At 35.7% G+C, this 24,441-nt stretch overlaps 1 protein-coding gene across 1 annotated transcript in view; it reads right to left on the minus strand.

Annotated features, from left to right (window-relative positions):
* Window positions 1-8,489: 8,489 nt before the first annotated feature.
* The window catches only part of LOC121369201 (centrosomal protein of 41 kDa-like), a 40,615-nt gene continuing 24,663 nt past the window's right edge, over window positions 8,490-24,441 (minus strand). Inside the window, exons 6-12 of the mRNA XM_041494123.1 lie at window positions 16,967-17,114; window positions 15,789-15,928; window positions 13,632-13,699; window positions 13,276-13,390; window positions 12,174-12,359; window positions 10,963-11,066; window positions 8,490-10,481 (exon numbers count right to left, since the gene is read on the minus strand). Coding sequence (XP_041350057.1) covers window positions 10,963-11,066; window positions 12,174-12,359; window positions 13,276-13,390; window positions 13,632-13,699; window positions 15,789-15,928; window positions 16,967-17,114 — 761 coding nt within the window. The 3' untranslated portion in view covers window positions 8,490-10,481. The remainder of the gene's footprint in view (window positions 10,482-10,962; window positions 11,067-12,173; window positions 12,360-13,275; window positions 13,391-13,631; window positions 13,700-15,788; window positions 15,929-16,966; window positions 17,115-24,441) is intronic.

A 24,441-nucleotide genomic window follows, 5' to 3' on the forward strand; every position in this document is an offset into this window, starting at 1 on the left:
TGACCATTTTTTTTTTTTACATCATTTTTCATTAAAAACATACTGCTGATATACTACAAATTAAATAATTAGTGATTTGTTTTAGATATTCAGACAACGTCTATACATAAACAAAGAAAAGATAGTTTAGTTTAAACAAGATTTTATTTCTGTTAATATTAACAGATGGGATTGGTCAACAGGCGTAGACAATATAAAGACCTTTCTCTACATTATACAATAGAAGTAATGTACAATTTGTTAACACGGACATCTACAAACATCTATTATGGGAAAAAAAATAAGAAAGGAAAAAAAATATTTGTCATGTTTACAGAAGCTGACAAAATTATTGCATTTGTGTTGAAAAGATGAGGGAAATGGTTGTTCATTTTCTGTTATTTTTGTCATTTTATTGTTTGTTTTCAACTAAATTATCTGAAGCCCCGTTTTAATATTTGTATGTAGCGTTTTGTTGTGTGCTTTTCCATGTATTGTGTTTTAGACAAGACATAACAAAGGAAGAGTTTTGATGAAATGTCCATAAATGTATGATGCATGCTAGATACAAATACACATGTAGGTATACACATGTACAAATAATGTAATCCAGAATACAACAATTCAGCAGCTTCTTTTTTTTCAGTTTAACTCACTATTTCATGATCCAAAAAATCAGGATCCAACAAATCTTTTTTCTAGGCAGTAAGTTCTTTCTAGACGCCGCTTAATCATCATTTGTGATTGGTCTTTACGATTTTGAAAACGTTCTCGAAGCAACCAATCCGATTTATCCTTTTTGTCATGTTGTACATATGTATATATATATGAGTAGTTTCTTTATTTAGAACCACCAATATATGAACATATCATAATTCATATGGTTTGTATATATACATGTAGTTAATATTTTGTAGATAAATATAAATTCTTACTGTTGAGATATAGATGATTGCGACTGTAAATATTTTTTTTTTTTTTTTCATATCTTAAAAATCGCTTTATTACAAATTATATTTCATTTTTATTTTAATTTCTTTAAATGACCCACAAGCCAATATTTTTGTTCGTGCTGTGGTGTTGTCAAATATCCTTCTTCTTTTTTTAAAGTAAAAAAGATAATATTCTTTAATTTTTATGTCATAACGATGACGTAAGATAAATATATAGTAATATAATAAATACAAAATGTCATGTTTGTAAATGACATTATGTATTGAAGTTTGCAATGGCGAATTTATGTGATGATACATTGTATATTATGGTTTATGGCACCAAAGGATGCGTTTTGATACATTTGTTTTGACTTCTCGCAAATAAATTCAACTGTTTAAAATAGCGTTGTTTTGTTTTGTATTTATTTATGCAAAGGTGATGTTTTACAATACTAAATATAACTCAACCCTATCAGAGGCGGATCTAGGTGGGGGGGGGGACATGGGTCCGAGGCCCCCCCCCCCCCTAAGTTTTGCGATAGTTATAATTTTATTATATATTAGTTTTCATTATTTTACGATCCCCCTACAAACCTCCCCCAAAGTTCCTTTGGCATTCCACCTCATGTCACTGCCCCCCCCCACCCCTAAATGGATTTTATGGATCCGCCACTGCCTATGTAAGTTGAACAAATGAAATATATATTGGATGTGTTGAATCAGGTATTTGCTTTTTATTTGAAACGTACGGTAGGAACCCGTCGTAAGTAGGCCCACAGCCAACATTTGCAAAATCTGTTTCCATCTACGGTAATAAGATGGGACAAATGCAACGGACAGTAGCGTGCTCGTGATGTCTACTTATACTTATTAGAGGGACTGGAGTTTCCTGCATTGTAAGATGTTTCCGACTAATAAAATCTTTTAACGTCTAAAAATACGCATTAAATATATTTTCTTGTTTAGAATATCAGTGTCTGTATATTCAATGTGTTTCTGGTCGTCTTAATATTTGAAAGAAGTCCAAACTGGATTTTGTCTTCAAATAATTATAAAATGAAATTTAACCTAGTACAAATACTAGAACGATCAGAAACACGTTTAATATACAGCCACTAATATTTTATGCAGAAAAATATATTTGATATGTAATTAGTCGTTAAAAAGTCTCTGTTAGTCGATAACAGCTTAAAACTCGACTGTCCCTTAAAGGCATTCTATCCGTTATATTCAATCCACAAAACTGTAATGACTTCATCTGATCATTCTAGGATAAAGGAGTATGTTCTTGACAAGTAGGCCTACGCGTCTTTTGTTTTTCGTGATCCAGAATAGCGATCGTTCTGTGATGTTGGGTAGCTGATAGTTTGAAAAGGCTTGGCTCGGAACTATTAGTATTACCTCAAAGGTTCCAGGCACGTCTGTCTTGTGTCCAAGATTCAAGAGGGATAAGGGGTTTCGTTCGTAATAACTCGATTTTTATTCTCATTTCCAATTATGGTTCAATCACGCTACCACACTGAACCAAGTAGTAGAAGTTAAAATTCCAAAAGTTGTTTGTTTTTGTTTAACGAAATCACTAGAGCCATTGATATTTAATAATCGGCTATTGGACGTCAAATATTCAATAATTTTCGACTCGTAGTTTTAGAGAAAATCTGTTACATTTTTCTATTAGTAGCAAAGAATATTTTATATACATCATTCCAAAAACACAGTCACATGATAGCACATACTACGGCCTTTGATATACCAGTCGTGATGCACTGGTTGGAACGAGAAATAGCCCAATTGGCCCACCGACGGGAATCGATCCCAGACAGACCACGTATCTTGCGACCAAATACCATTGGGCTACATCCCGCCCTTAGGAGTTAAAATACCAAAAGTTAAGTTTGTTTTTGTTTAATGATACAGTAGGCCTACCACTCGGTTTTGGGATGTCAAACATTTGTTAATTTTTGACTCGTCGTCTTAGATCAAACCCGCTAAAAAAAAATATATTAGCAGCAAAGGATTTGTATGTGTACTTTTCCACAGACAGAACAACACACTCACACTGCTGTAGTTTTCCATATACTTTATATAATATGGTGTTAATCTCAAGTGTTGCAATACATGCATGGACACTCATTTGCTAACAAAATCTAAATTTACTCTTGAGCAGTTGAAAAAAAACGACGAGAGATATTCACAAGCTGAAGTTTACACTGGTTTAGGAAGGATGAGGCAGAACACGGACATGTGTCTGTTTACATGCACAGCGTTTTCCGCATGTCTAACCCAGACGTACTGGGCAATAATTGAAGACAAACATGGCGGCGAGGCAAAGACACGTTTTGCTGCTTGTACAACCGATTTGGGACTCGCTGTCTTAAGCTGGTCTCGGCTCAGGTCCAAACTGGGCTGTCCACGCCGACAGCTGTTGTAGTCTCCAGATACAGTGACATATCGCATTCTTGGTGATATGTTTAAAAGCTAGCAATGTAACAATGATAGTGTAAAAAAACCCAAATGTTTTGTTTAACATCACTAGAGCACATTGATTTATTAATCATCAGCTATTGGATGTCAAATATTTGGTAATTTTGACATATAGTAATGTTAAGAGATGAAACCTGCTACATTTTTTCCATTAGTAGCAAGGGATATTTTATATGCACCATCCCACAGCCTTTGATATAAAAGTCGTGCTGCGCTGGCAGGAACGAGAAATTGCCCAAACCGAAACCGACCACAGGCATCGGGCCGACACATTACCACTGGGCTACGTCTCACCCCACACAATGTAAAGCAAATATATTACAGAACTTTCAGAAGGAACCTCTTATTGAAACACAAAATTAATACTTCAAACGGCCTCGCTGATGTAGTGCTTATTGGCTGGTAGATATTGGGTTCGAATTCCAATACTAGCCCCCTTCCCTCCCCTCCCAGAGCGGGTATGAATGGCTCAGTAGGAAGGTGAAAAGTCACTACACCCATTTCTCTCCGACTAAGCACTAGCAAGTAACCTTTAACCCAATGTCCTGGACAGATAGCCCAGAAAACTGCTGTATGTACTCAGGACAGCATGCTTCGAACCCAATTTGATGAAAGGAAACAAAAATCACCTATACTCAATAAACCATCTGATCTTTGGCCTCACATCTTCAGACAGACATTCACAACTACCAGAGACAAAAACTAACAAAATGTCAAATTTACGAGCATCTGTAAGAGTTTAATAATTAAACTTGCTTACACAACCTATTACTATACACATATCTTACTTAGCGTAGCCAAGAATTTATAGGGATGGGGGAGAGGGTCAAACACAATTTGTGAGTTGAGCTATGGGTGGCAAGCAATCATAATAGAGAGATGTGATGGTGGTGGTGGGAGTATGGCCCACATTGCTTATGTTAGAAACCCTTCTTTTACACAAGAAATTGGAACAAAGAGGTGTCTTTCCATATTGATCATATGCAGGGTTTTTAATCCATACATATATTACAATCCCCAATTCATTTTGCACAGTATATTGTGAATCTTGAAAACAGTTTTAATTTTAAATAATCATTGATCATCAACATTATAAAAAAAACCAACATCACCACTTTTTGAGTGACATCAATGCAACTAAACCACAACCCATACACAAATGTGACAGATTATTTTATTGCAATATTTAATGAAAATAACATTGGTGATACAAATGTTGAGCGCAACATTGACGTAAACAGTATTGTAGTGTACGGTTCATAAACCACTACACAAATAACAATACGCACCAACAGTATTGTAAAAATTGTACAGATTCACATGAAAAAACATGTATGCAGATAAAATATGGACTGGTTGATTTTGGTGACACTATGTGAAAATAATTACAATAATCTATTTTGAAAACGTGTTTCTTAGGAATTAAAAAAATTGGTCTATCTGCCAAGTACTTTATTTGGTCAATGAGTATATATATATATATATATATATATATATATATATATATATATATATATATATATATACTCAACACACACACAGTGAAACTCCTCTAAACTGGACACCCTCCTGACCAAGTAACAATTCTGGTTTTAAGAGGTATCCGGTTTACAGAAGTTCTCTTCTGCACAAATATTTAAAAAGGGACCATGAAAAACGTCCGGTGTTGAGAGAATTCCGGTTAACAGAGGGTCCAGTTTTGAGAGGTTTTACTGTGTATATATATATATATATATATATATATATATATATATATATATATATATATATAGATATATTTATTTTAATTTTTAACACCAAAAGGAACCATAATATAATATACAAAATTCAGTTAAGACAAAATCAAAATGACACAACATACCGAGACAGCACCAAGTCCACAATCCCCAATGAATGAGACAAACCCTGGTCTCATGCTTATAAAACTTTAAATTGTAGACTCAGGGACTTTTAATACTGTCTTGTCCAAACAAATAGCATGCACTCTAGGTCAGGAAACTTCTCTAAAGTCTCAAGTCTGAATGTTAAGTTTTATAAGCATGGAATCAGATCTCTTTGTCAAAATTTTAGTTTTAAAAAAATCATGTCAACATGTCAAATATAAATAATACATGTACCAGTACACAAAGACAATAAGGTCTAAACACAAATGTTATGCTTGTAATATGTTATTGCAAAAAGTGATGGGGAAGTAGCAGGTGTATGGCACAAGAGACAAGCACGTTTCAGTTGGAGAGACGAGGACTGGTTTGTGGAGATGGATAGCACAAGAAGTTGAAAGATAGATGTCAGACTGGGAAGAGATTACATGGAAATCAAAGAGTTTTGACCATGTTTCATATTAGGGTCTAGACTCCATAAAGATATACAAACTAAATGCTCAAGCTTTCTGCCAGAAAATAATTTAAGGGTAAGTAATATAATGTTTGTTTTCACACAATTAGAGGTAGATTGATAGCATTACTGGGCCTTCATGTGAATTAACAGTCCCAAGTGCTCCGATTTTATTTCATTTTAACTCTTTTGTTTTTTAAAAATTATTATATCTAATTAAGGTCAAAGCATGCTGTCCTAGGCACACACGGGGTTAATGGTTAGTGAAAGAGAAGGCAGTGTAGTGACTACAATTTTCTATTCCCAAGTGGAAGATGATGCACTGATGCAAACCAAGTACCTATCAATCATAAACAGGCCTCAGAGAATTACAAATCTGCGTAAACCATTTATGGGTTACGCAAAAAACAAACTCGGGCAACCCATCCCACCCTCATGCAACCCACCACAACCATTCAAATGATGCCACAAATTCAGTGCGCGAATAAAAAAACAGGTCATGCAAAACTATACCCATGCGAGCAATACGCGAACGAAACTATCGCTCTCGCAATTTGCAGAGGCCTAATATTGTTGACCCCCCCAAAATACATTATTCCAGACTTCCCCTGGCTATGAGTCTACTTCTGATGCCACAGTCCTTCCCTGAAATGACCAATGACTTCACATACATGCCATAGGTTCACAGTACCTTACTACCAAAACACCAATTTGTTTTTTTTACAAAAATAAACTTTGAGATAAAGTATTTTTAACAGTATTATGGCTTCATGTTTATGGGAAAGGGACGAGCATCAATAGTTTCAGTGAAAGGACACTTCGTGAATGAATCAACAAACAATGACAACAATAAAACAACAGATTTGTTTCATACCTGTTATGTTTCCTTCCAACACATCTATGTGACTTAACCAACAGCTGTTACATTATATCAATTAGTTTCCTTCACAATACAAGACAAGAAGGTAAAAAGGAAATGTGACAAAAGGTTAAAATACTAGACAAATATTTTAGAAGAGATTTTAATATTAACAGTCCATGTGTTCACCACCAAATCAAAACCCACAGATGGCAATTTAGTAACACGTGGCTAAAGCTGGAACATGCAATGCTTCAATCAACATATATACACCAGAGACATAAATACTACAACCCCTCAACCTTAAATCACAGAAAATTAAGTGTTTTCCTATTAGTTTTAGCTTTGAAAGAGAAATTGTCACAAAAATTGTCATATTAATTTGATTGGCATTCCACACACGTTTTAAGCACAACAGTACCTGGTATACTGGATATTAGTTCAAATTACTGGCCAGATCAAACAACATTTTACGACATGAAGTCCTGTCACATTTCTCACCAATGGCAGAAGAGGCAGTATTTAATGTTCTGCTTAAGATAAAGATTTGTAGTGTTTTAATGATGATGATGATAACTAGTTTAACGTGCCCATATACCACTAGGGTTTCGAACACGCCCATCCCGAGTCCGACCTCCGATAAGATCAGTGGCCTGACTCGGGATGGAGGGGGGGGGGGGGGGAAATGGGCAGAATTTTGAAAATAGCACTTAGTAAAAAAAGTTAATAAATTAAAGAAAAAAAAGAAAAAGGTTACAAGCCAAAAATAAAAAAGAATTGACTGCTCGGCCGAATATTTATATAATTTGGAGCATTTTAGAAGGACAGTCCAAAATTAAATAAGAGAAAGAAGAGAGGATCGGACTATTTAATAATATTACAAAAAAGAAGTAATTTCGACATAAAATTTTGAACGCAGATCTAAACGTTTAAAGTCCGACCGATATGTCCACGCGAGTGGCCTCGTTAAGGCCGTTTGGGTGCACAGCTTAAAGGGACGAGATGGGTTGCATCCCGTCAAGAAAACCCCTAGATTGACAGTCGATAGACGTTGAAGGTGTAGTGCTGTGCTGAAATACAGATCTTGAGAAGCCGGATCCATCTGAACGAGTAGAGTATCAGACTAGGGTATAGTCCAGTCGTCATGGGTTGGTATAGTGGTGCGGACGGGCCCGACTCCGGAGGATACGAGATGGTATCACTATAAAACAATGTAAAGTCTAGAAAAAGAGTAGTAGGGGCCGACCCCGCTTCCTATTTCTTCTTAGAGTGGGGCGGTCAATCTTCCAGTGCTGCTAGGACAGGCTCGGACATGTAGAGACTAAACACGAACAACCGTGGCGTTCTACAGAATGGCCGTCATACGAGTCACGAAAAAACAAGTCAACATAGTCAGACGGAGAAAAACGTGGAGGCGAGGAATCTCGCTGAAAAAGAATCCAACCTGGTGGTGCAGACTGTCGAAACGAGAAGCGTTCCAGCGTTCAATCAGTTCTAATGGCCGCATACATCTCAGTAGAAAACTTCATTTCGCTGACAAAAACAACGAAATGAAGGACCCCAAGTCGAGCACACGAAAGCACGTGCAGTGTGCACAAGCGAAACAAACACGTCTTACCGCGTGGAGCTCCAGACTGGGAATCGTGTTTTAATGAAATGCTACATGTGTTTGATATATTGCTACCTACAAGTGATCATAACAGTGGTGAGAACTAAACATTCAAGTCTGAATTTACAAAGCCTGTTTTTGTCTTGCACATGTAACTACGTACACTTAAAATGTTTAAACCCGTGTTTCAAAAACCCAAACAAACCAGACTTTGTGAATTCAGTCCATATATATTTTGATATTACAAACTGTTCTAGTTACCTGACAAAAGACAAATGTTTGACCGACACATAAAACACAAATATTTAATACTTTTGTAAAACATAAATATAATAAATAAACAACAATCTTAAGAGTGTTTTGTTAATGATAAGTTAAATTGTGAATAAAATTCTGTTTACAAACATAGTCAAATTCATGAAGATAGCACAGATAATAAGTGAAGTACAAATAAAGTCTTGGGTATTACTGTAATGACAAAACACTTCAGTGATAATGACAAACTATCATTAAAGACTGTGCCTATGTCTGCAAGTTACATACCTGGGGCCTAATTCACAAAGGTCTCTTAGGCTGTGCTAGACAACAAAGCATCCTCTTTGCAAGTATTTTAGCACTGCGCTGCGAGATCGCAAAGTTGCGAGAGTTTAGTGAATTAGGCCCCTGGGGCCCCAATTCATAAAGCTCTCTTAGGCTCTGCTAGACAAAGCATCCTCTTTGCAAGTCTTTTAGCATTGCGCTGCGAGATCGCAAAGTTGCGAGAGTTTAGTGAATTAGGCCTCAGGGCCCTGTTTTATGGAGCAATCTTAGCTACTGTATGTACCTAAGGTGATCTTAGCACTAAGATCGCTTCATAAAGCAGGACCCTGGTATAGATAATGATGGGTGGGAGACCCAAAAACAAACCTCAAATGCCTTTAAGTATATATACATCACCCTTTTAGGGAGATATAATCTACTCTAGACTAAAAATACTGTTAGCAATAGAAAAAATTGTGTTTCAAAATATATAGTTAAATAAAAAAAATTCTAAACCCCTTTAAAAAAAAAAGCCATAAAACTAGGGCTTATTAACCATGCTCATTCTTGAATAATTACCTTGCTGCTGCATTTGTAGTCAAATACATTTGCCAAATTCATTTTGTATGTTGTATTGTAACTTTTTACCTTAACAGCAATATTGCCAGTAAAAAAGAGAGAGAGAGAGAGAGAGGGGGGTAGAGACGGAGAGAGAGAGAGAGAGAGAGAGAGAGAGAGAGAGAGAGAGAGAGAGAGAGAGAGAGAGAGAGAGAGAGAGTGAGAGTGAGAGTACCTTTTAACATGCCCCCATACCACTAAGGTTTTGGGCACACCAGTAAGAAACATCAATAATAAAAAGAAAATCTCCATGGAAAAGGCAGTAATGTCACTTTACCAAATTATACTCAGATTCCTCCGCATATCACAATATCTTACTGAGAACTGGATAAACTCTATGTCTTTAAACATCCTGTCCTGTATGAGAAAATGGCTGCACAAAGATTTTCCATAAAACCGGAATTTTTTAACTTTACAAAAATTGTTGTTGAGGGGTAAGGTAGCAATGGAGTGATTGGACAGAAAAATTATTAACAAGAATAATATATTGTCATTTGTAAGCCATTTATGTCATCAGAGATATCAAAATTCTTCTTTAGTGGTCCTACTCCCTGCAAGCAACAACATATCCTTGAATTCACCTGAATTTTCCTGAATTTTAATATTTCCCCAGACAATTCAATATGTTAAAAAGAAACCCCCCACCCCCACCCCCCAAAAAAACCCCAACCAGTAATTGAGTATTGTACAATAATGACATATTTCTAGTGGAATTGGAAAGCTCTGTCATTACTGTACAATACCCTCAACTTTTGTTATATTTCTGGTTGAATTGGAAAGCTCTAACAAAAGTTGAGGGTCTTAAATAAATTCAACCCAAAATTCACTGACCACTACTTTCTCCTGACTAAAATTCTATTTACAAATTTACACAGTTTTTCAAAATTAGATTATATATAAATTTCTTCCACCTAAACCGAATAACAATTCATCTGGCACATATTGTGCATTAACAGTAATATCATTTAATTAGTTGTATTAACAACGTGAAATAGGACAGACATCTGATCTGGTATTATACTGCACAGCACAAAGTCCCCCAAATATAACTCTGGGCAAGTCAGGCATAGATGGATTGGGCTTGAGAAGAAATGGACGTCACATGTCAACAGGACGGAAACAGGATGAAGTTGTCAAGTAGGACCTAAAACAAGAAACACAATGTACAAAAGCTGGTTTACCTGTATTAGAAGCACAGAACATAGTCTATCATTTCAACAGAGAACTGGTGTATGAAAAAACCCTGGCATAAATGCAGTGGTTACCTAACATTTGAATGGAGGTCTTTCCATTAGTAAAATAGATATATCATACCATGCATTATAAAAGTGGTTACCTATCAGTAAAATATATGTCCTGGCATATGATATAAAAGTGGTTACTCAGCAGTTGAATAGAGATCTTCCTACCAATAAAATATATGCCATAGCACCGGTTATAAAAGTGATTACCTAGCATTGAAAGAACATCTTTATATGAGTAAAATGTATGTCGCAACACCTGTCTATCAGTAATATATAGCATCTGTTATAAAAGTGATTACCTAGCATTTGAACGGATGTCTTACAGTTTGAGGACAGGTGATATTGAAAAGAAATGTCATATCATGTTATAAAAGTGATTACCTAGCATTTGAACGGCGGTCTCTCTGTGACAGACATGTCTGATACGGAGGATTTCTGTGTTGTTACACTGCATGTCCGACTTGCTGTCTGTCGAGATAACCGACCTGCAACACAAACAGTGACACTCATCAATACAATACACACACAGATACGTGACTTGCAGTCTGTCGAGATAACCGACCTGCAATACAAACAGTGACATTCATCAAGCAGCTGAAAATAACTAATATAAAAACAGATCGGATCCATATTCAGTTCATTTAGCATTAATTATAAAGTAATCTTAATTCAAATCCAATTAATACAGGATCAAGAGGTAATCAAATAAAAGAGAAGTAATTCAATTTGTACACATGATACAGCTGAAAATAATGTCATAACAGGGAAAACATTTTTCGCGATTCGCTATGCAAGTTTCAGAGATCGCTACACAATTTTAAAACATTAAACAGTAGTAGTTGCTAATCAATTTTCAATTGACTAAAAATATGGTTAATCAACATTTTGAAAACAAAATGTTCCCTGCATAAAAAATACCAAACACACAGATATGTATTAAAATTTTATTTATATTTTTACAACATCAAGAGGGAATGAAATTAAAGGGAGATCATTCAATATGTTCTTGCAACAGGTGCATCAAGACACCAGTTACTGTGTGTCACCGAGAATGAGTGAAAATAAAGTCTGTTCCGACTAATTTGTCATTCTGCTCCTACCAAAAGGAAAGTGGTATAATGAATAGAACCAAAATATTCAGTAATACATTATAAGAATATGTTTTTCTTGCAATATTGAGTTTATTGATGTATAACAGTCTCAAATTTAGCACAAAAACGGTTTGCTATGCTACACACAAATATATATAAACCGGACCCTCTGTAAACTGGAACTCCCTCAAAACCGGATCTTTTTGAGTCCCTTTTTAAATATCAGTCCAGAAAATAACCTTTTTAGACTGGTTACCCCTTAAAAACAGGCTTTTCACTTGGTCCCATGGGTGTCTGCTTTACATGGGTTTCACTGTACAATTATATAAATTACCCCAAAATGAAATTATAAAAAAGAAAAAAGAAAAAAAAAAGCATTACTCATTCAGTGCTACCCTTATCTTTTATAAAAATAAAAAATAGCAATACTGGCAACTAACATTCTGCTTATCAAGTCAGCAGGGCATCATAAATCCAATAAAAGATATTATATATACTTACTTCCAATTCGATTGTCTTTCAGTGCGTTATCTAGATACATTTCTAAACCATCGTAATCTGACTGTTCAAAGTGTTTTTTATTTGCAGGCTCAATTTCTTTTGGTTTTTCCTTTTTCTCTGTCACTGACAAAGGAGGCATGCCGGTAATTAAACTTTCAGGAAATAATCGATAGGCAACTTTTAAACCTGGAAGAAAAATAAATTCATCAGTTATTTAATATTTAAAAAGGAGTACTGGTAAGGTACATGATATGCCAATCAAAAGTAGGTTGCTATCCCAAGTTGTACTTGCATGCAAGGTTTGATGATCCTATATGAATTGTCAATGACAAACGTATATACGGACGGACGTCATACCATAATATGACCGTCAAGTTGTTTACTAATTTGGGTTATGTGTTAAACACAAGAAATCTTGAATCAACCCTGCTCTAAAAAAACCCAGGAAAAACAAAGAACTTTATCATGATAGGGAAATTTTTACGCAAAATATGTTGCCATAACTGCTGCTATCGGAAAAGTAATACCTAAATCTCACCTTTTTACTTTGTAAAGGAGAAACAAACATTTTATGATCTATTCCAGATGGTTAAATAATACAAGTATATCAGATATTGCAGCTTTAACAGTAGAATTACTGTTAACTATAACTCAGTACAAACCTCCAGGCAGTAGAAATATGTTGTCGTACTCTCGCTTGTAAATAATACAAGTATATCAGAGATTGCAGCTTTAACAGTAGAATTACTGTGAACTATAACTCAGTACAAACCTCCAGACAGTAGAAATATGTTGTCGTACTCTCGCTTGTAAATAATACAAGTATATCAGATATTGCAGCTTTAACAGTAGAATTACTGTGAACTATAACTCAGTACAAACCTCCAGACAGTAGAAATATGTTGTCGTACTCTCGCTTGTAAATAATACAAGTATATCAGAGATTGCAGCTTTAACAGTAGAATTACTGTGAACTATAACTCAGTACAAACCTCCAGACAGTAGAAATATGTTGTCGTACTCTCGCTTGTAAATAATACAAGTATATCAGAGATTGCAGCTTTAACAGTAGAATTACTGTGAACTATAACTCAGTACAAACCTCCAGACAGTAGAAATATGTTGTCGTACTCTCGCTGTATCAGGGTGGTACACACTTTAGGTGCTATCTTTTCGTCTTCATCGTATATGAGTATTATCTTTCCTGGCTGATTTTTCTGAAGCCATCATTAAGGATGAAACAGTGAAAGTTAAATTTATAAACAAAGAGGCCATTAATTTGACGGAATAGACCAAACATGGCAATGATAATTTATAAAAGAACAAAGTGAATATTTTTCTTCAATAATCTGGCAGTATCAATATATTAATGTAGAAACAAAGTTAAATTAGGTAAAAGTCTTCACTTTTCCCACCACCATTTTAGAACTAAAACACCTCTCTTTGAATCAAGGATACATATGACAGCATATCTTTTGTTTCATAATTTACAGATCTGGCTAGCATGGCAGATGGGTAGACCTTTGCTGTAAAAGATAAAAAAAAAAAATATATATATACTCTTCAAAAGAAGAAACGCAAAACCACATTGTCGTAACATTTGGAGAATTGATTTAATTATTGAATGGCGAGTCCGATAATTACCAAATGTTGCAGGATTGTTCACAATTCACTCTAGTCCATTGTGAGTAAGTGATAGGACACACCACCAAGGTCAAGGTCATCTGGAGTCAATACCGGGTGTGGCCTCTGCATGTGTTGACAACTGCCTGGCACCGCCTGCCCATTGAAGCAACCAGAGTACGGATGACGTCCCGGGGGATGGTGGCCCACTCGGCCTGCAAGGCTGCTGCCAGCTCGGGCAGGGTCTGGGGCTGTGGTTGTCGCTGTTGGAGGCGTCGGTCCAACTCGTCCCATAGATGCTCAATTGGGTTCAAATCCGGTGATATCGATGGCCAAGGAAGGACATTAATGTTGTTGTTCTGTAGGAAAGCCGTTGTGAGACGTGCTGTGTGAGGCCTGGCGTTGTCATGTTGGAACACTGCGTTGGCGTTGGCCATAACTGGAACGATGTGTGGCCGGAGGATCTGGTCAATGTAGCCCTGTGCATTCAGGTTGCCCTGCACGTGGACCAGGTCAGTTCTGCCAGTGTGTGAGATGGCTGCCCACACCATGACACTACCCCCGCCGAATCTGTCCACTTCCTGCACGCAGTTTGCCGCATAACGTTCACCACGACGCCTATACACGCGACATCTTCCATCATGACGTCGGAGCAGAAATCGGGACTCGTCACTGAACCACACCTGTCTCCATCGCAGTTGAGGCCATTGTCGATGAATCTGGCACCACTGCAGTCGGAGTCGACGGTGTTGTGGTGTTAAGATGACACCTCGAACTGGACGTCTGGCACGAATTCCTACCTCACGTAGGCGGTTCCGTACGGTCTGGTCGGATATCCTGCGCAAACCTGGTATTGCTGCGGCTGTGGAGGTGGCAGTAGTCAATCGTTCCCGAAGGTGGCGTACCCGGATGTAGCGGTCCTGCCCGGGGGTAGTGACCCGTGGTCGACCGGATCTAGGGAGGTCACGTGTTGATCCATGTTGCTGGTAACGGTCCCACAGTCTGGAGATGGTGCTTGGGGACACATGGAATGCCCTGGCAACGGCCGTTCTGGATTCGCCTGCGTCTAGTCGGCCGATGGCATTGTTTCTCTGCGGTTCACTGAGACGTGGCATGTCCTGGATTGTCAACTGCCAGATACAGAGGCCAGGCAAGCGAACACCCTGCACTTTTATACTGTCGGTGTTCATGTTGCACGTGCAGACAACGCACGTGCAGTGGTGACATGGTTTGCACGTGGCTGCGTTTTTGCGAATATTCACATTTTGGAACTTTATTGTACAGTAGCTGCGTTTTATCGAATGTAACCGTGGGAATGTGTTTGGGACATGCAATGACCTTATATTCACAAAGCATGAACCGGTAGGAAACATAAAATCGGAGTTATAACCCATTTGTACCCTTTTGCGTTTCTTTTTTTGAAGAGTATATATATAAAAGATGGTATCAAAACAAAATTTCTTTGAAACAAAACATTGTGGAAGCATTATTTTAACTATGTACCTCATAAATATCACATATTTTATTGTAATTTCACTTCTGATCACTTCTGAAACTCCAGTGGTATAGGGGCATGTACAAAGATTCCTCTCTCTCTTTCTGATACACTTTTTGGTAAACAATACTCTTTTTTAAAATTACACCATATATTTTCAAACAGTTATATGCATGCATCTACAATCATTAAACAAATCCCTATAGAAAGTCTTTCAATATTTCAATGACAGAAGCATCATCAATGCATTATTGTTTAAGAACAAGCAATTTAATACTACATTTAATTCTTAACAAGTCATGAATGGACTAGTTTTATTTTATAAAACACCAAGCACCATTGTGTGTGGCTTTTTAGATTATATTTGTTAACTTACCCCATCCCCATCAAAATAATTATAATATGCACAATGAGCAGATAACATCATTTAATTTGAAACATACTGGCAATAATACAGCACTCAGTCTAAACCTTAGGATGATATTTTAACAACATACCAGTAATAATATGGCACTGATGGTATGCATCGTTGTCACGGACGTCAAGTAGCAGATACGGACATGTATCATCTACAAATGGCTGTGAGGGTGGGGGTGGGGGTGCATTCACGTCAATCTCGCCTACACCTCGTATAACACTGAAATTTCAACATCACATAGTAATAATTAAATTTCCATTATATTTATTACAACATAATGTCATCCCATTGGTCCAGACGTTGCAACAGAAGTTTGTTCAATTCTCGATGAATGTAAAAATTATGTCAGGGAATGTCATATCTAATGATGCCACTTTATATGAGCAAGTTGTCTTATTGAGCGTTAATGTTTATGAACCAAAAGTAATTCCAAATAAAGTATGAAGTTTTAGTGTTATCAGAAAGTATCATTCAAATTTAATTATAAGTATTGTCTGTCATTTCTTTTATGCTCATCTAGGTATGAACAAAAAAAAAATCTGCAAACTTATGTGAGAACGGCTTCGCCGATTCACAGTTTGCGAATGATATTTTTTGTTCATACCCCGATGAATGTAAAAGAAATAACAGACAATCCTTAAAATACATTCACCACAGTCAATGTAATAACAATAAAAGTTAATGTCATGTAATAATACTTTAATCACAGATAAAATGACAATTTTATATATAAATGTTTTTTAATTAAGTTATGATGTAACTTGAAAACATTGTGGCCAATAAAATCTGGGTTTTACTATCATGTTAGATTTTAGTCGAGGTCCTATCAGATTCATTGCTACAAATGAGTTGACTTAAAATAACAAACCAGAAGTAACCACTGAACACTCTGAAGTGGACAGACTATGCCCACAGCTAAAACTGATGGGAAATGGCAGGTGTCTGGCACGGATGGTCAGACAAGACAAACACCTGTCGTAGTTGGAGAGACAAGGACTAGGATGTGGAGATGGACAGCGGTAGAAGTTGAAAGATAGGAGGGGCTGCCAGGGCCCCGTTTCACAAGGCGATCTTAGCCCTAAGATCACCTTAAGTGCATAGCTACATTATGCACTTAGATGATTTTAGTCCTTTCGTTTCTTTGAATGGGGCCCAAATGGGCCAAGAAATAAGATGGAATTCAAAGGACAGAAATCAAAGGGGGTAGCAGGATAAAAGAAACAAAAAAGAGAGAAGAGGAAAAAAGGAATAAGAAACCTCTGCAGTGTGGATCTGCTTGACTCTGCCCCGTCTCTGTCCCCTGCTGATGTGGGTATGTCCATCGAATTATTTGTCTGAATCTTCTGCACCTCCCGGTCAGCTGTGTCCGGTCGGTCACCCGCGGCCAGATGGTGGTCAGGAGGATCTGGACGAACACAACAAACTTTGTTTTGACAATTGCGACAGCTGAACCATCAAAGTTAAAATTAAAGTCTGCTTTGTTTAACAACACCACTAGAGCATACTGATTTATTCATCATCAGCAATTACACGTCAAACATTTGGTAATTTTCACTCGGTCTTCAGAAGGAAATCCTTGTGCTACATTTTTCCATTAGCAGCAAGAGATCTTTGATATGCACTTTCCCACAACAGGACAGCACATACCATGGCCTTTGATACACCAGTCATGGGGCACTGGTTGTGCCAGAAAAACAAAACAATCAGAGAAGTGTCCACTGATGTGGTTTGATCCTATGACACAACCACCTCGGGTGAGTTGAACCGTGAGTCACATAGATTGCATACCTTGAACTTTACACTGTGCGTACATTCCTCTTCAGCTAACACTTGCTATCATTAGCCCTTCTAATATGACTAAACATTTTAAACTCCTAGCCTAGGGTAAGTTAAATAACAATGAAGTAATTTTTTTTCTTCAGATTTAGGGCGATTTAGCCATTATTCAAATAAATTCCAAAATATCAGTAATAAGTGGAATATGAAGACTTTGTAGCTGGTGAAATATAGACAATAATACACAAGCTACAAGTTATTACCAAATTTATGTCCCGAATGTAATAATATTTATTTATCCTGAGCTTTAGCAAAGTAAACAAAGAAAGAAATCTTTTATTTAATGATGCACTGATCACATTTTAATTATGTTTATATAACGTCAGAACATTATTTCATGAGGGACATAAATTTAACCCTTATCCTGCCGCATTCTTTTTGCTAAATTTAAAGAATATTCACCTGTTCTACATTTCTAGTAATTTTATTAAAATCCATGGGCATTTTAACATGAAATTACACCCATATATACCATAATGATCCACCTACGTAATGATAGCATTTTGTAGATGGTTATTTTATTTATGTTACCATGGCAACAGCTGCAAATTTTAATATACAATTTTTTCATTAATAATTAAGAAAACATGAATAACACTACTATTTTTCTTTTAATTTAAGTGTATGCTGTGATTTATTAAGCATAGTGATTGATTTAAAGAAAATATTAAGCAGACTGCCATTTTTTTCAGAATAATAGGGTGCAATGCACATACTATCATCAACGCTTTTTTGTAAATTATGAAGATAATGTCCAACATTAACTATTATACATTTTTAGTAATATTATTAAAATCAGTTGACATTTCAGCATGAAATTACACACATATATACTAAGAATATCCATCTACGTAACGCTAACATTTTATAGTCAGTTATATTATTTATGTTACCATGGCAACAGCTGCAAATTTCAATATACCATATTTTCATTAATAATTATGAAAACTTTAATTAAAAACTAATATTTTTCTTTCAATTTAAGTCTATGCTGTGATTTATTAACCATACTGCTTGATGTAAAGAAAAAATTAAGTCGACAACCGCGGTTTGTCTGAAAAATAGGGTCAGATGCGCATTTGGCTATCATCGCATTTTTGTAAATTATTAACATAATTTCCAACATTAACTATTATACATTTCTGGTAATATTATTAAAATCAGCTGACATTTCAGCATGAAATTACACACATATATACTAAGAATATCCACCTACATAACGCTATCATTTTATAGTCAGTTATATTATTTATGTTACCATGGCAACACCTGCAAATTTCAATATACCATATTTTCATTAATAATTATGAAAACTTTAATTAAAAACTCTTCTTTTTTTTAAAATTTAAGTCTATGCTGTGATTTATTAACCATACTGCTTGATGTAAAGAAAAAATTAAGTCGACAACCGCAGTTTGTCTGAAAAATAGGGTCAGATGCGTATTCGGCTATCATCGCATTTTTGTAAATTATGAACATAATTTCCAACATTAACTATTATACATTTCTGGTAATATTATTAAAATCAGTTGACATTTCAGCATGAAATTACACATATATATACTAAGAATATCCACCTACGTAACGCTAACATTTTATAGTGAGTTATATTATTTGTGTTACCATGGCAACACCTGCAAATTTCAATATGCCATATTTTCATTAATAAGTATGAAAACTTTAATTAAAAACTTTGTGTTTTTTTTAAATTTAAGTCTATGCTGTGATTTATTAACCATACTGCTTGATGTAAAGAAAAAATTAAGTCGACAACCGCGGTTTTTCTGAAAAATAGGCTCAGATATGCATTCGGCTATGAACGCATTTTTTGTAAATTATGAACATAATTTCCAACATTAACTATTATACATTTCTGGTAATATTATTAAAATCAGTTGACATTTCAGCATAAAATTATAAACATATATACTAAGAATATCCACCTACATAACACTAACATTTTATAGTCAGTTATATTATTTATGTTACCATGGCAACAGCTGCAACTTTCAATATACCATTTTTTATTAATGATTATGAAAACTTTAATTTAAAATTAATATTTTGCTTTTAATTTAAGTCTATGGTGTGATCTATTAACCATACTACTCGATTTAGAAAAAGAATTAAGTAGACAGCCAATTTTGTTTTTGAATAATAGGGTCAAATGCACATACTACCATCAACGCATTTTTGTAACTTGTGGACATTGTGTCCAACATTACATAGACACTAAAAATATGTATACTATCTCTATTACTTTATATAGCTTTGTCAAATGACACAAGATTTAAAAAAAGGTATATGCCCTTTCACTTCCTGTCATTTTCAAATGAACATTATTAATTCTGTTACCATGGTAACCAATGCAAAAATAGGAACCGTTTCCCATATGAAATGTTTTAAATGAATTTATTTGAATACAAATCACTGTATAATGATGTAATAATAAGCTCCCAGTTGTTTACAAGAGAAGTGTGAAAATTGTGAATTATGTTACCAAGGTAACCAATGCATAACAGAAAACAAATTTCTAACAAAATATAATTTTCAAGGACTGAGAAAAAACAACAATGTATAGTGACATACTTGTACTATGCCTGTAGAAAAGATATATGAAGCTTATTAATTCTGTTACCATGGTAACCAGTTCAAAACTATATGTTACCATGGTACCCAGATCGAAACTGTTACCATGGTAACCAATGCAAACTATTGTTACCATTGTACGGTATGTAAAACTGGAAACTATTTGCTGTGTGCATACAACTTTTGGGTCATAAGGTCAAAAGTAAAGGACACCAGTAATCAATAATTTGATGGTACTTGAAAACTCCAGATCATAACTGCCGCTACTAGGTGGCTATGGGGTTAGGAATCTTTTGAAATTGGACACTGCATTTCATGTACAAACTTTAAGCAGCAGCTATCTTACTATAATCATTCATACCCTCTGGCAGAAACCCTGAACATTGACATTAGAATAATAGAAATAGTAAAAAGTATTTTATGCATTTCAGTAATTTATTGTGACACAAGATACTTGCAATAGTGCTTCACATGGTCACAATTGTAAAAAAAAAGAAGTAAAATGTCCATTCACCTACAAAATGTTTTAAACCCAAAGAAACAAACATCAACATGTGAGCCCTAATTAAATATGTACGTATACATAATGTGTATCAAGTGTTGAACACTTATGCATGATACAAAATAGATCTAAATGGTCACCCGAGTAAATTGCTGACCACAACTACCAAACACATGGAGTGTGGGGCACCCATTTTCCTTGGGGGCTTAAAATGACCAAATTTATGGTTTTGGGTTTTCCAAATAAATTTGGTTGGAAATGGTCTAGTATTTCTGAAGACATAATAGTTTAAATGCATTTGTCTATATGATAGATGGTTTAATGAATTTGTCTCCTATCTGAGGGGAGGGGGGACAGGGACACGACATTAACGAAATTCGCAAAATTTATATTTTTATGGTATTCCTGGAGACGACAATTGGCTTAATTTTCCCCTACCTGTGCCCCACCTTTAGGAGAGGGTAGAATGACCAAATTCACAAGGAAATGGGTCACGGATATGCAATTTCTATATAACTATTGTGAACTCCATCCCCACCTAGGGGACATTCAAAAGTTATATACACTGGTCATCTATTTGCCTTTATATATTATTTGAATACTATCCAGGTATAGCATTTCGGGCAAATGAGCTGGCCTAAAACCTTTTCACGATGTATTTCCATCATTTTACTCCGACACAATATTAGTTGTAATCCATGTAAAAATATGTAGTGATTCATTTGCAACCCTATATAGCTGTTCAGGGCTGTAACTAGGATTTAAACAATGAACCAATGAGCATGGAAGGTGCAAGACACCATTTTGCGGTCATTTCTGGGAGGTTACATACTTAAAACATCAGTATCAATAAACTATTTTTCTATTATTTTAACAACACCCCCCCCCCCCCCCCCCCCCAATGCATTCCTCCCACACCAGGGGCGGGACGCAGCCCAGTGGTAAAGTGCAGTTGGTTTGGGATTGATTCCCATCGGCGGGCTCACTGGGCTATTTCTCGTTACAGCCAGTGCTCCATGACTGGTATATCAAAGGCTGTGGTATGTACTATCCTGTCTTTGGGATGGTGTATATAAAAGATGCCTTGCTACTAATGGAAAAATGTAGGGGGTTTTCTCTCTAAGACTACTAGTATGTCAAAATTACCAAATGTTTGACATCCAATAGCCGATGATTAATAAATCAGTGTGCTCTAGCGGTGTCGTTAAATACAAAATAAAACACATACACCATTGCCTCTACCCGTTAGCTGAGGCCCTGCTGTTTGGCAGTATTTAGCTAATATGAATAATTGTTGTTATCCAGATTCAGGGATTTTCGTTCAACTCTGGCAGAAATCTGCCTGCAACCCCAACAAAAATGAGAGCCCGTACGCTTAGGCCTATGCCCAGGGACGTAGCTAGGATTTTTTGTTTGGGGGGGTGGGGGGGGGGGGGGCAACTGAGTAGTTAATAGTCTAAAACTCCTTAAACGGTTAAGAAGAGAATTTTCTTTAAGTTTCTATAATGCTTTCTGGATTTTTTTGCCACCCACCCCCCTCCCCGCTAGCTACGGCCCTGATGCCACTTCACTTTTTTTTCATTTTGGGCCCTGTCGCTTAGGCCCTTGGAGAGGGAGGTTAGAATGTATTTATGTGTGGCACAAAATGTAGTTGCAACTGATTAAGAACTTTTTGAGAAGTCAAAAACATGAAACGTTTATGCGTGACGCACAGTAAGTAGTCCAAGCGGACGTAGAAAATGTGCTCCCTACCGAAATAGGTCACTTGAGATGTCACACAAGTAAATCTTGAAAACATTATTATCGGAATCATGAATTTATATTTGTGCAACTTCTTCTGACATGTTTATTGAGGGAGTGAAAGAAGAAGAAATCACTGGCAGTTGGTCCCGCGAAGTATTGTATTTGGGTCAAGCGTCAATAATATAGTTCAACTAAACTTTGATATTTTTTGCGATTTTTCTTTGATATTTTTATCAACAATATAGGATCGTTTTATGATTTGTGATTATTACATCCTGAATACAACATTTTATTTGCATTAAATAATTTGTTTAACGATTTTTGAGACAAAAACAATGTTTCGGGTTGTTGCCTACACAACAGTGTCAGCTCTGCTAAAGTACGTGGAATTTTTTTCTTTTTAATTGTTATTTAAAAAATAAAAATTATCACCATATTTTTTAAATAAAAAACGTGATTACTTACTCTGAATATATTGCAAACCATTATCCTACTGTAATTTTCACATTTTATATAGGTCCATATAGTTACCGCACGATTTTTTGGGGGTGTTGCGTAACACGAAAAAAGGACCGTGTCGATGTTCTAAAAAACGGTCGATAACTGTTGCATGGAAAAAAAATTGGACCTCGCGGTGAGGGTGTGTATACCCCCGATGCATCCACACCAATTGGTACCGTACAGGCCTGATGTACTAATCATAAGCGTACGAGATCCTGTTTTGTTTTGTAGGGGTGGGAGAGGGAGAAGGGCAGGCTAATTTGTCCCTGAATTAAACGAAAATACCACCAACTAAAAAACAACATTTAATAGTTTTAGCGTTACTGCCAACCAGCTATATATAATATAGGGTTTCAAACAAAGCACTACACACTAGTATTGTGAGAGAAATGTTGGAACTACTAGTACATGATGAAAAGATTTCAGGCCAGCTCAATTTGCCTGAATGTCTCTGTCGTATTCGCCCGAAATTTAGATTTTGGTACTAATAAATTTATCAAAATACAATAGATCCAACACAACTACAGTTTACCTCATGATGATTAATTTATCTTTATAACATTTGCAGATGTGTGTGCAGGGAATGGGTCACCTATCGTTTGTAATTAATTTAAAAAAAATGAAAACAAATATATATCCACTCAGTAGTGATTAATACCAATGTGAATGTAATGTCATGTTGAAAAGGAAAAAGGAAAAACTGGCAGAAAAACAACACACAACAAAACAACGATGAACACCGAGCACATGTACGTATTCGATCATATAGTCGACGTAACTGTTCAAGCAAACATACATGTAGCTAGTTAGAATATCGTCTGCTGTAGTATAAGTAACCACGTTGTAATTATTAATAAAAACAGTTAGCAGCACATGCAAGCAATGTATACTACTGCTGTCAAATTGTATGGCGGGAAATGTGCTGTCACATGACCTGTTGTTTATAAATAGAAATAGGGAAATGGCGCTTTTCGATGACTGTTTATGCCGTAGGATTACAACTATTTGATTGTGTTTGTAACTTTTTTTAGGCATTAAAAGTGATACTTGTTCTATTTTAATGCAACTGTCATAATGTAGTTCATATATAATAGTATATTATGACAACTTTGTAGAGATAAAAGAAACTGCTACCAAAAAACAAGAAACAATAACAAACAATAGCACGCGCAATTTGACGGGTATTTTTTGTTTAAAAAAAAAACATAAGATGTACAACAACAATTTAACAAATATTTGGATATGTCATTCTAAGACTATTTATTGACATTTTCTTACTTTGTTTTTGACAAAAATGTCAACAATTAATTTAGAAAACGATTTTTAAATGAAAACAATGCAAAGTGACGTCATTGTGATGACGCTTGATGTGTATACACGTCAACGGCAGGAAACGGGTTAATAACTCATATTGAGTTTGTTATTCTGTTTATTACCTCAGTCAGCTTTTTTTATTTCTCTAAAATCTTTTTATTTTCAATATGCATACATGTATACAAAAACAATGTAAATCAATTTACACATTTTCCCAAGTACTAATTGCTATTCATTTTCACAAATA

The sequence above is a fragment of the Gigantopelta aegis genome, chromosome 3, assembly GCF_016097555.1.
Source record: "Gigantopelta aegis isolate Gae_Host chromosome 3, Gae_host_genome, whole genome shotgun sequence".
Classification (NCBI taxonomy): Eukaryota; Metazoa; Mollusca; class Gastropoda; order Neomphalida; family Peltospiridae; genus Gigantopelta; species Gigantopelta aegis.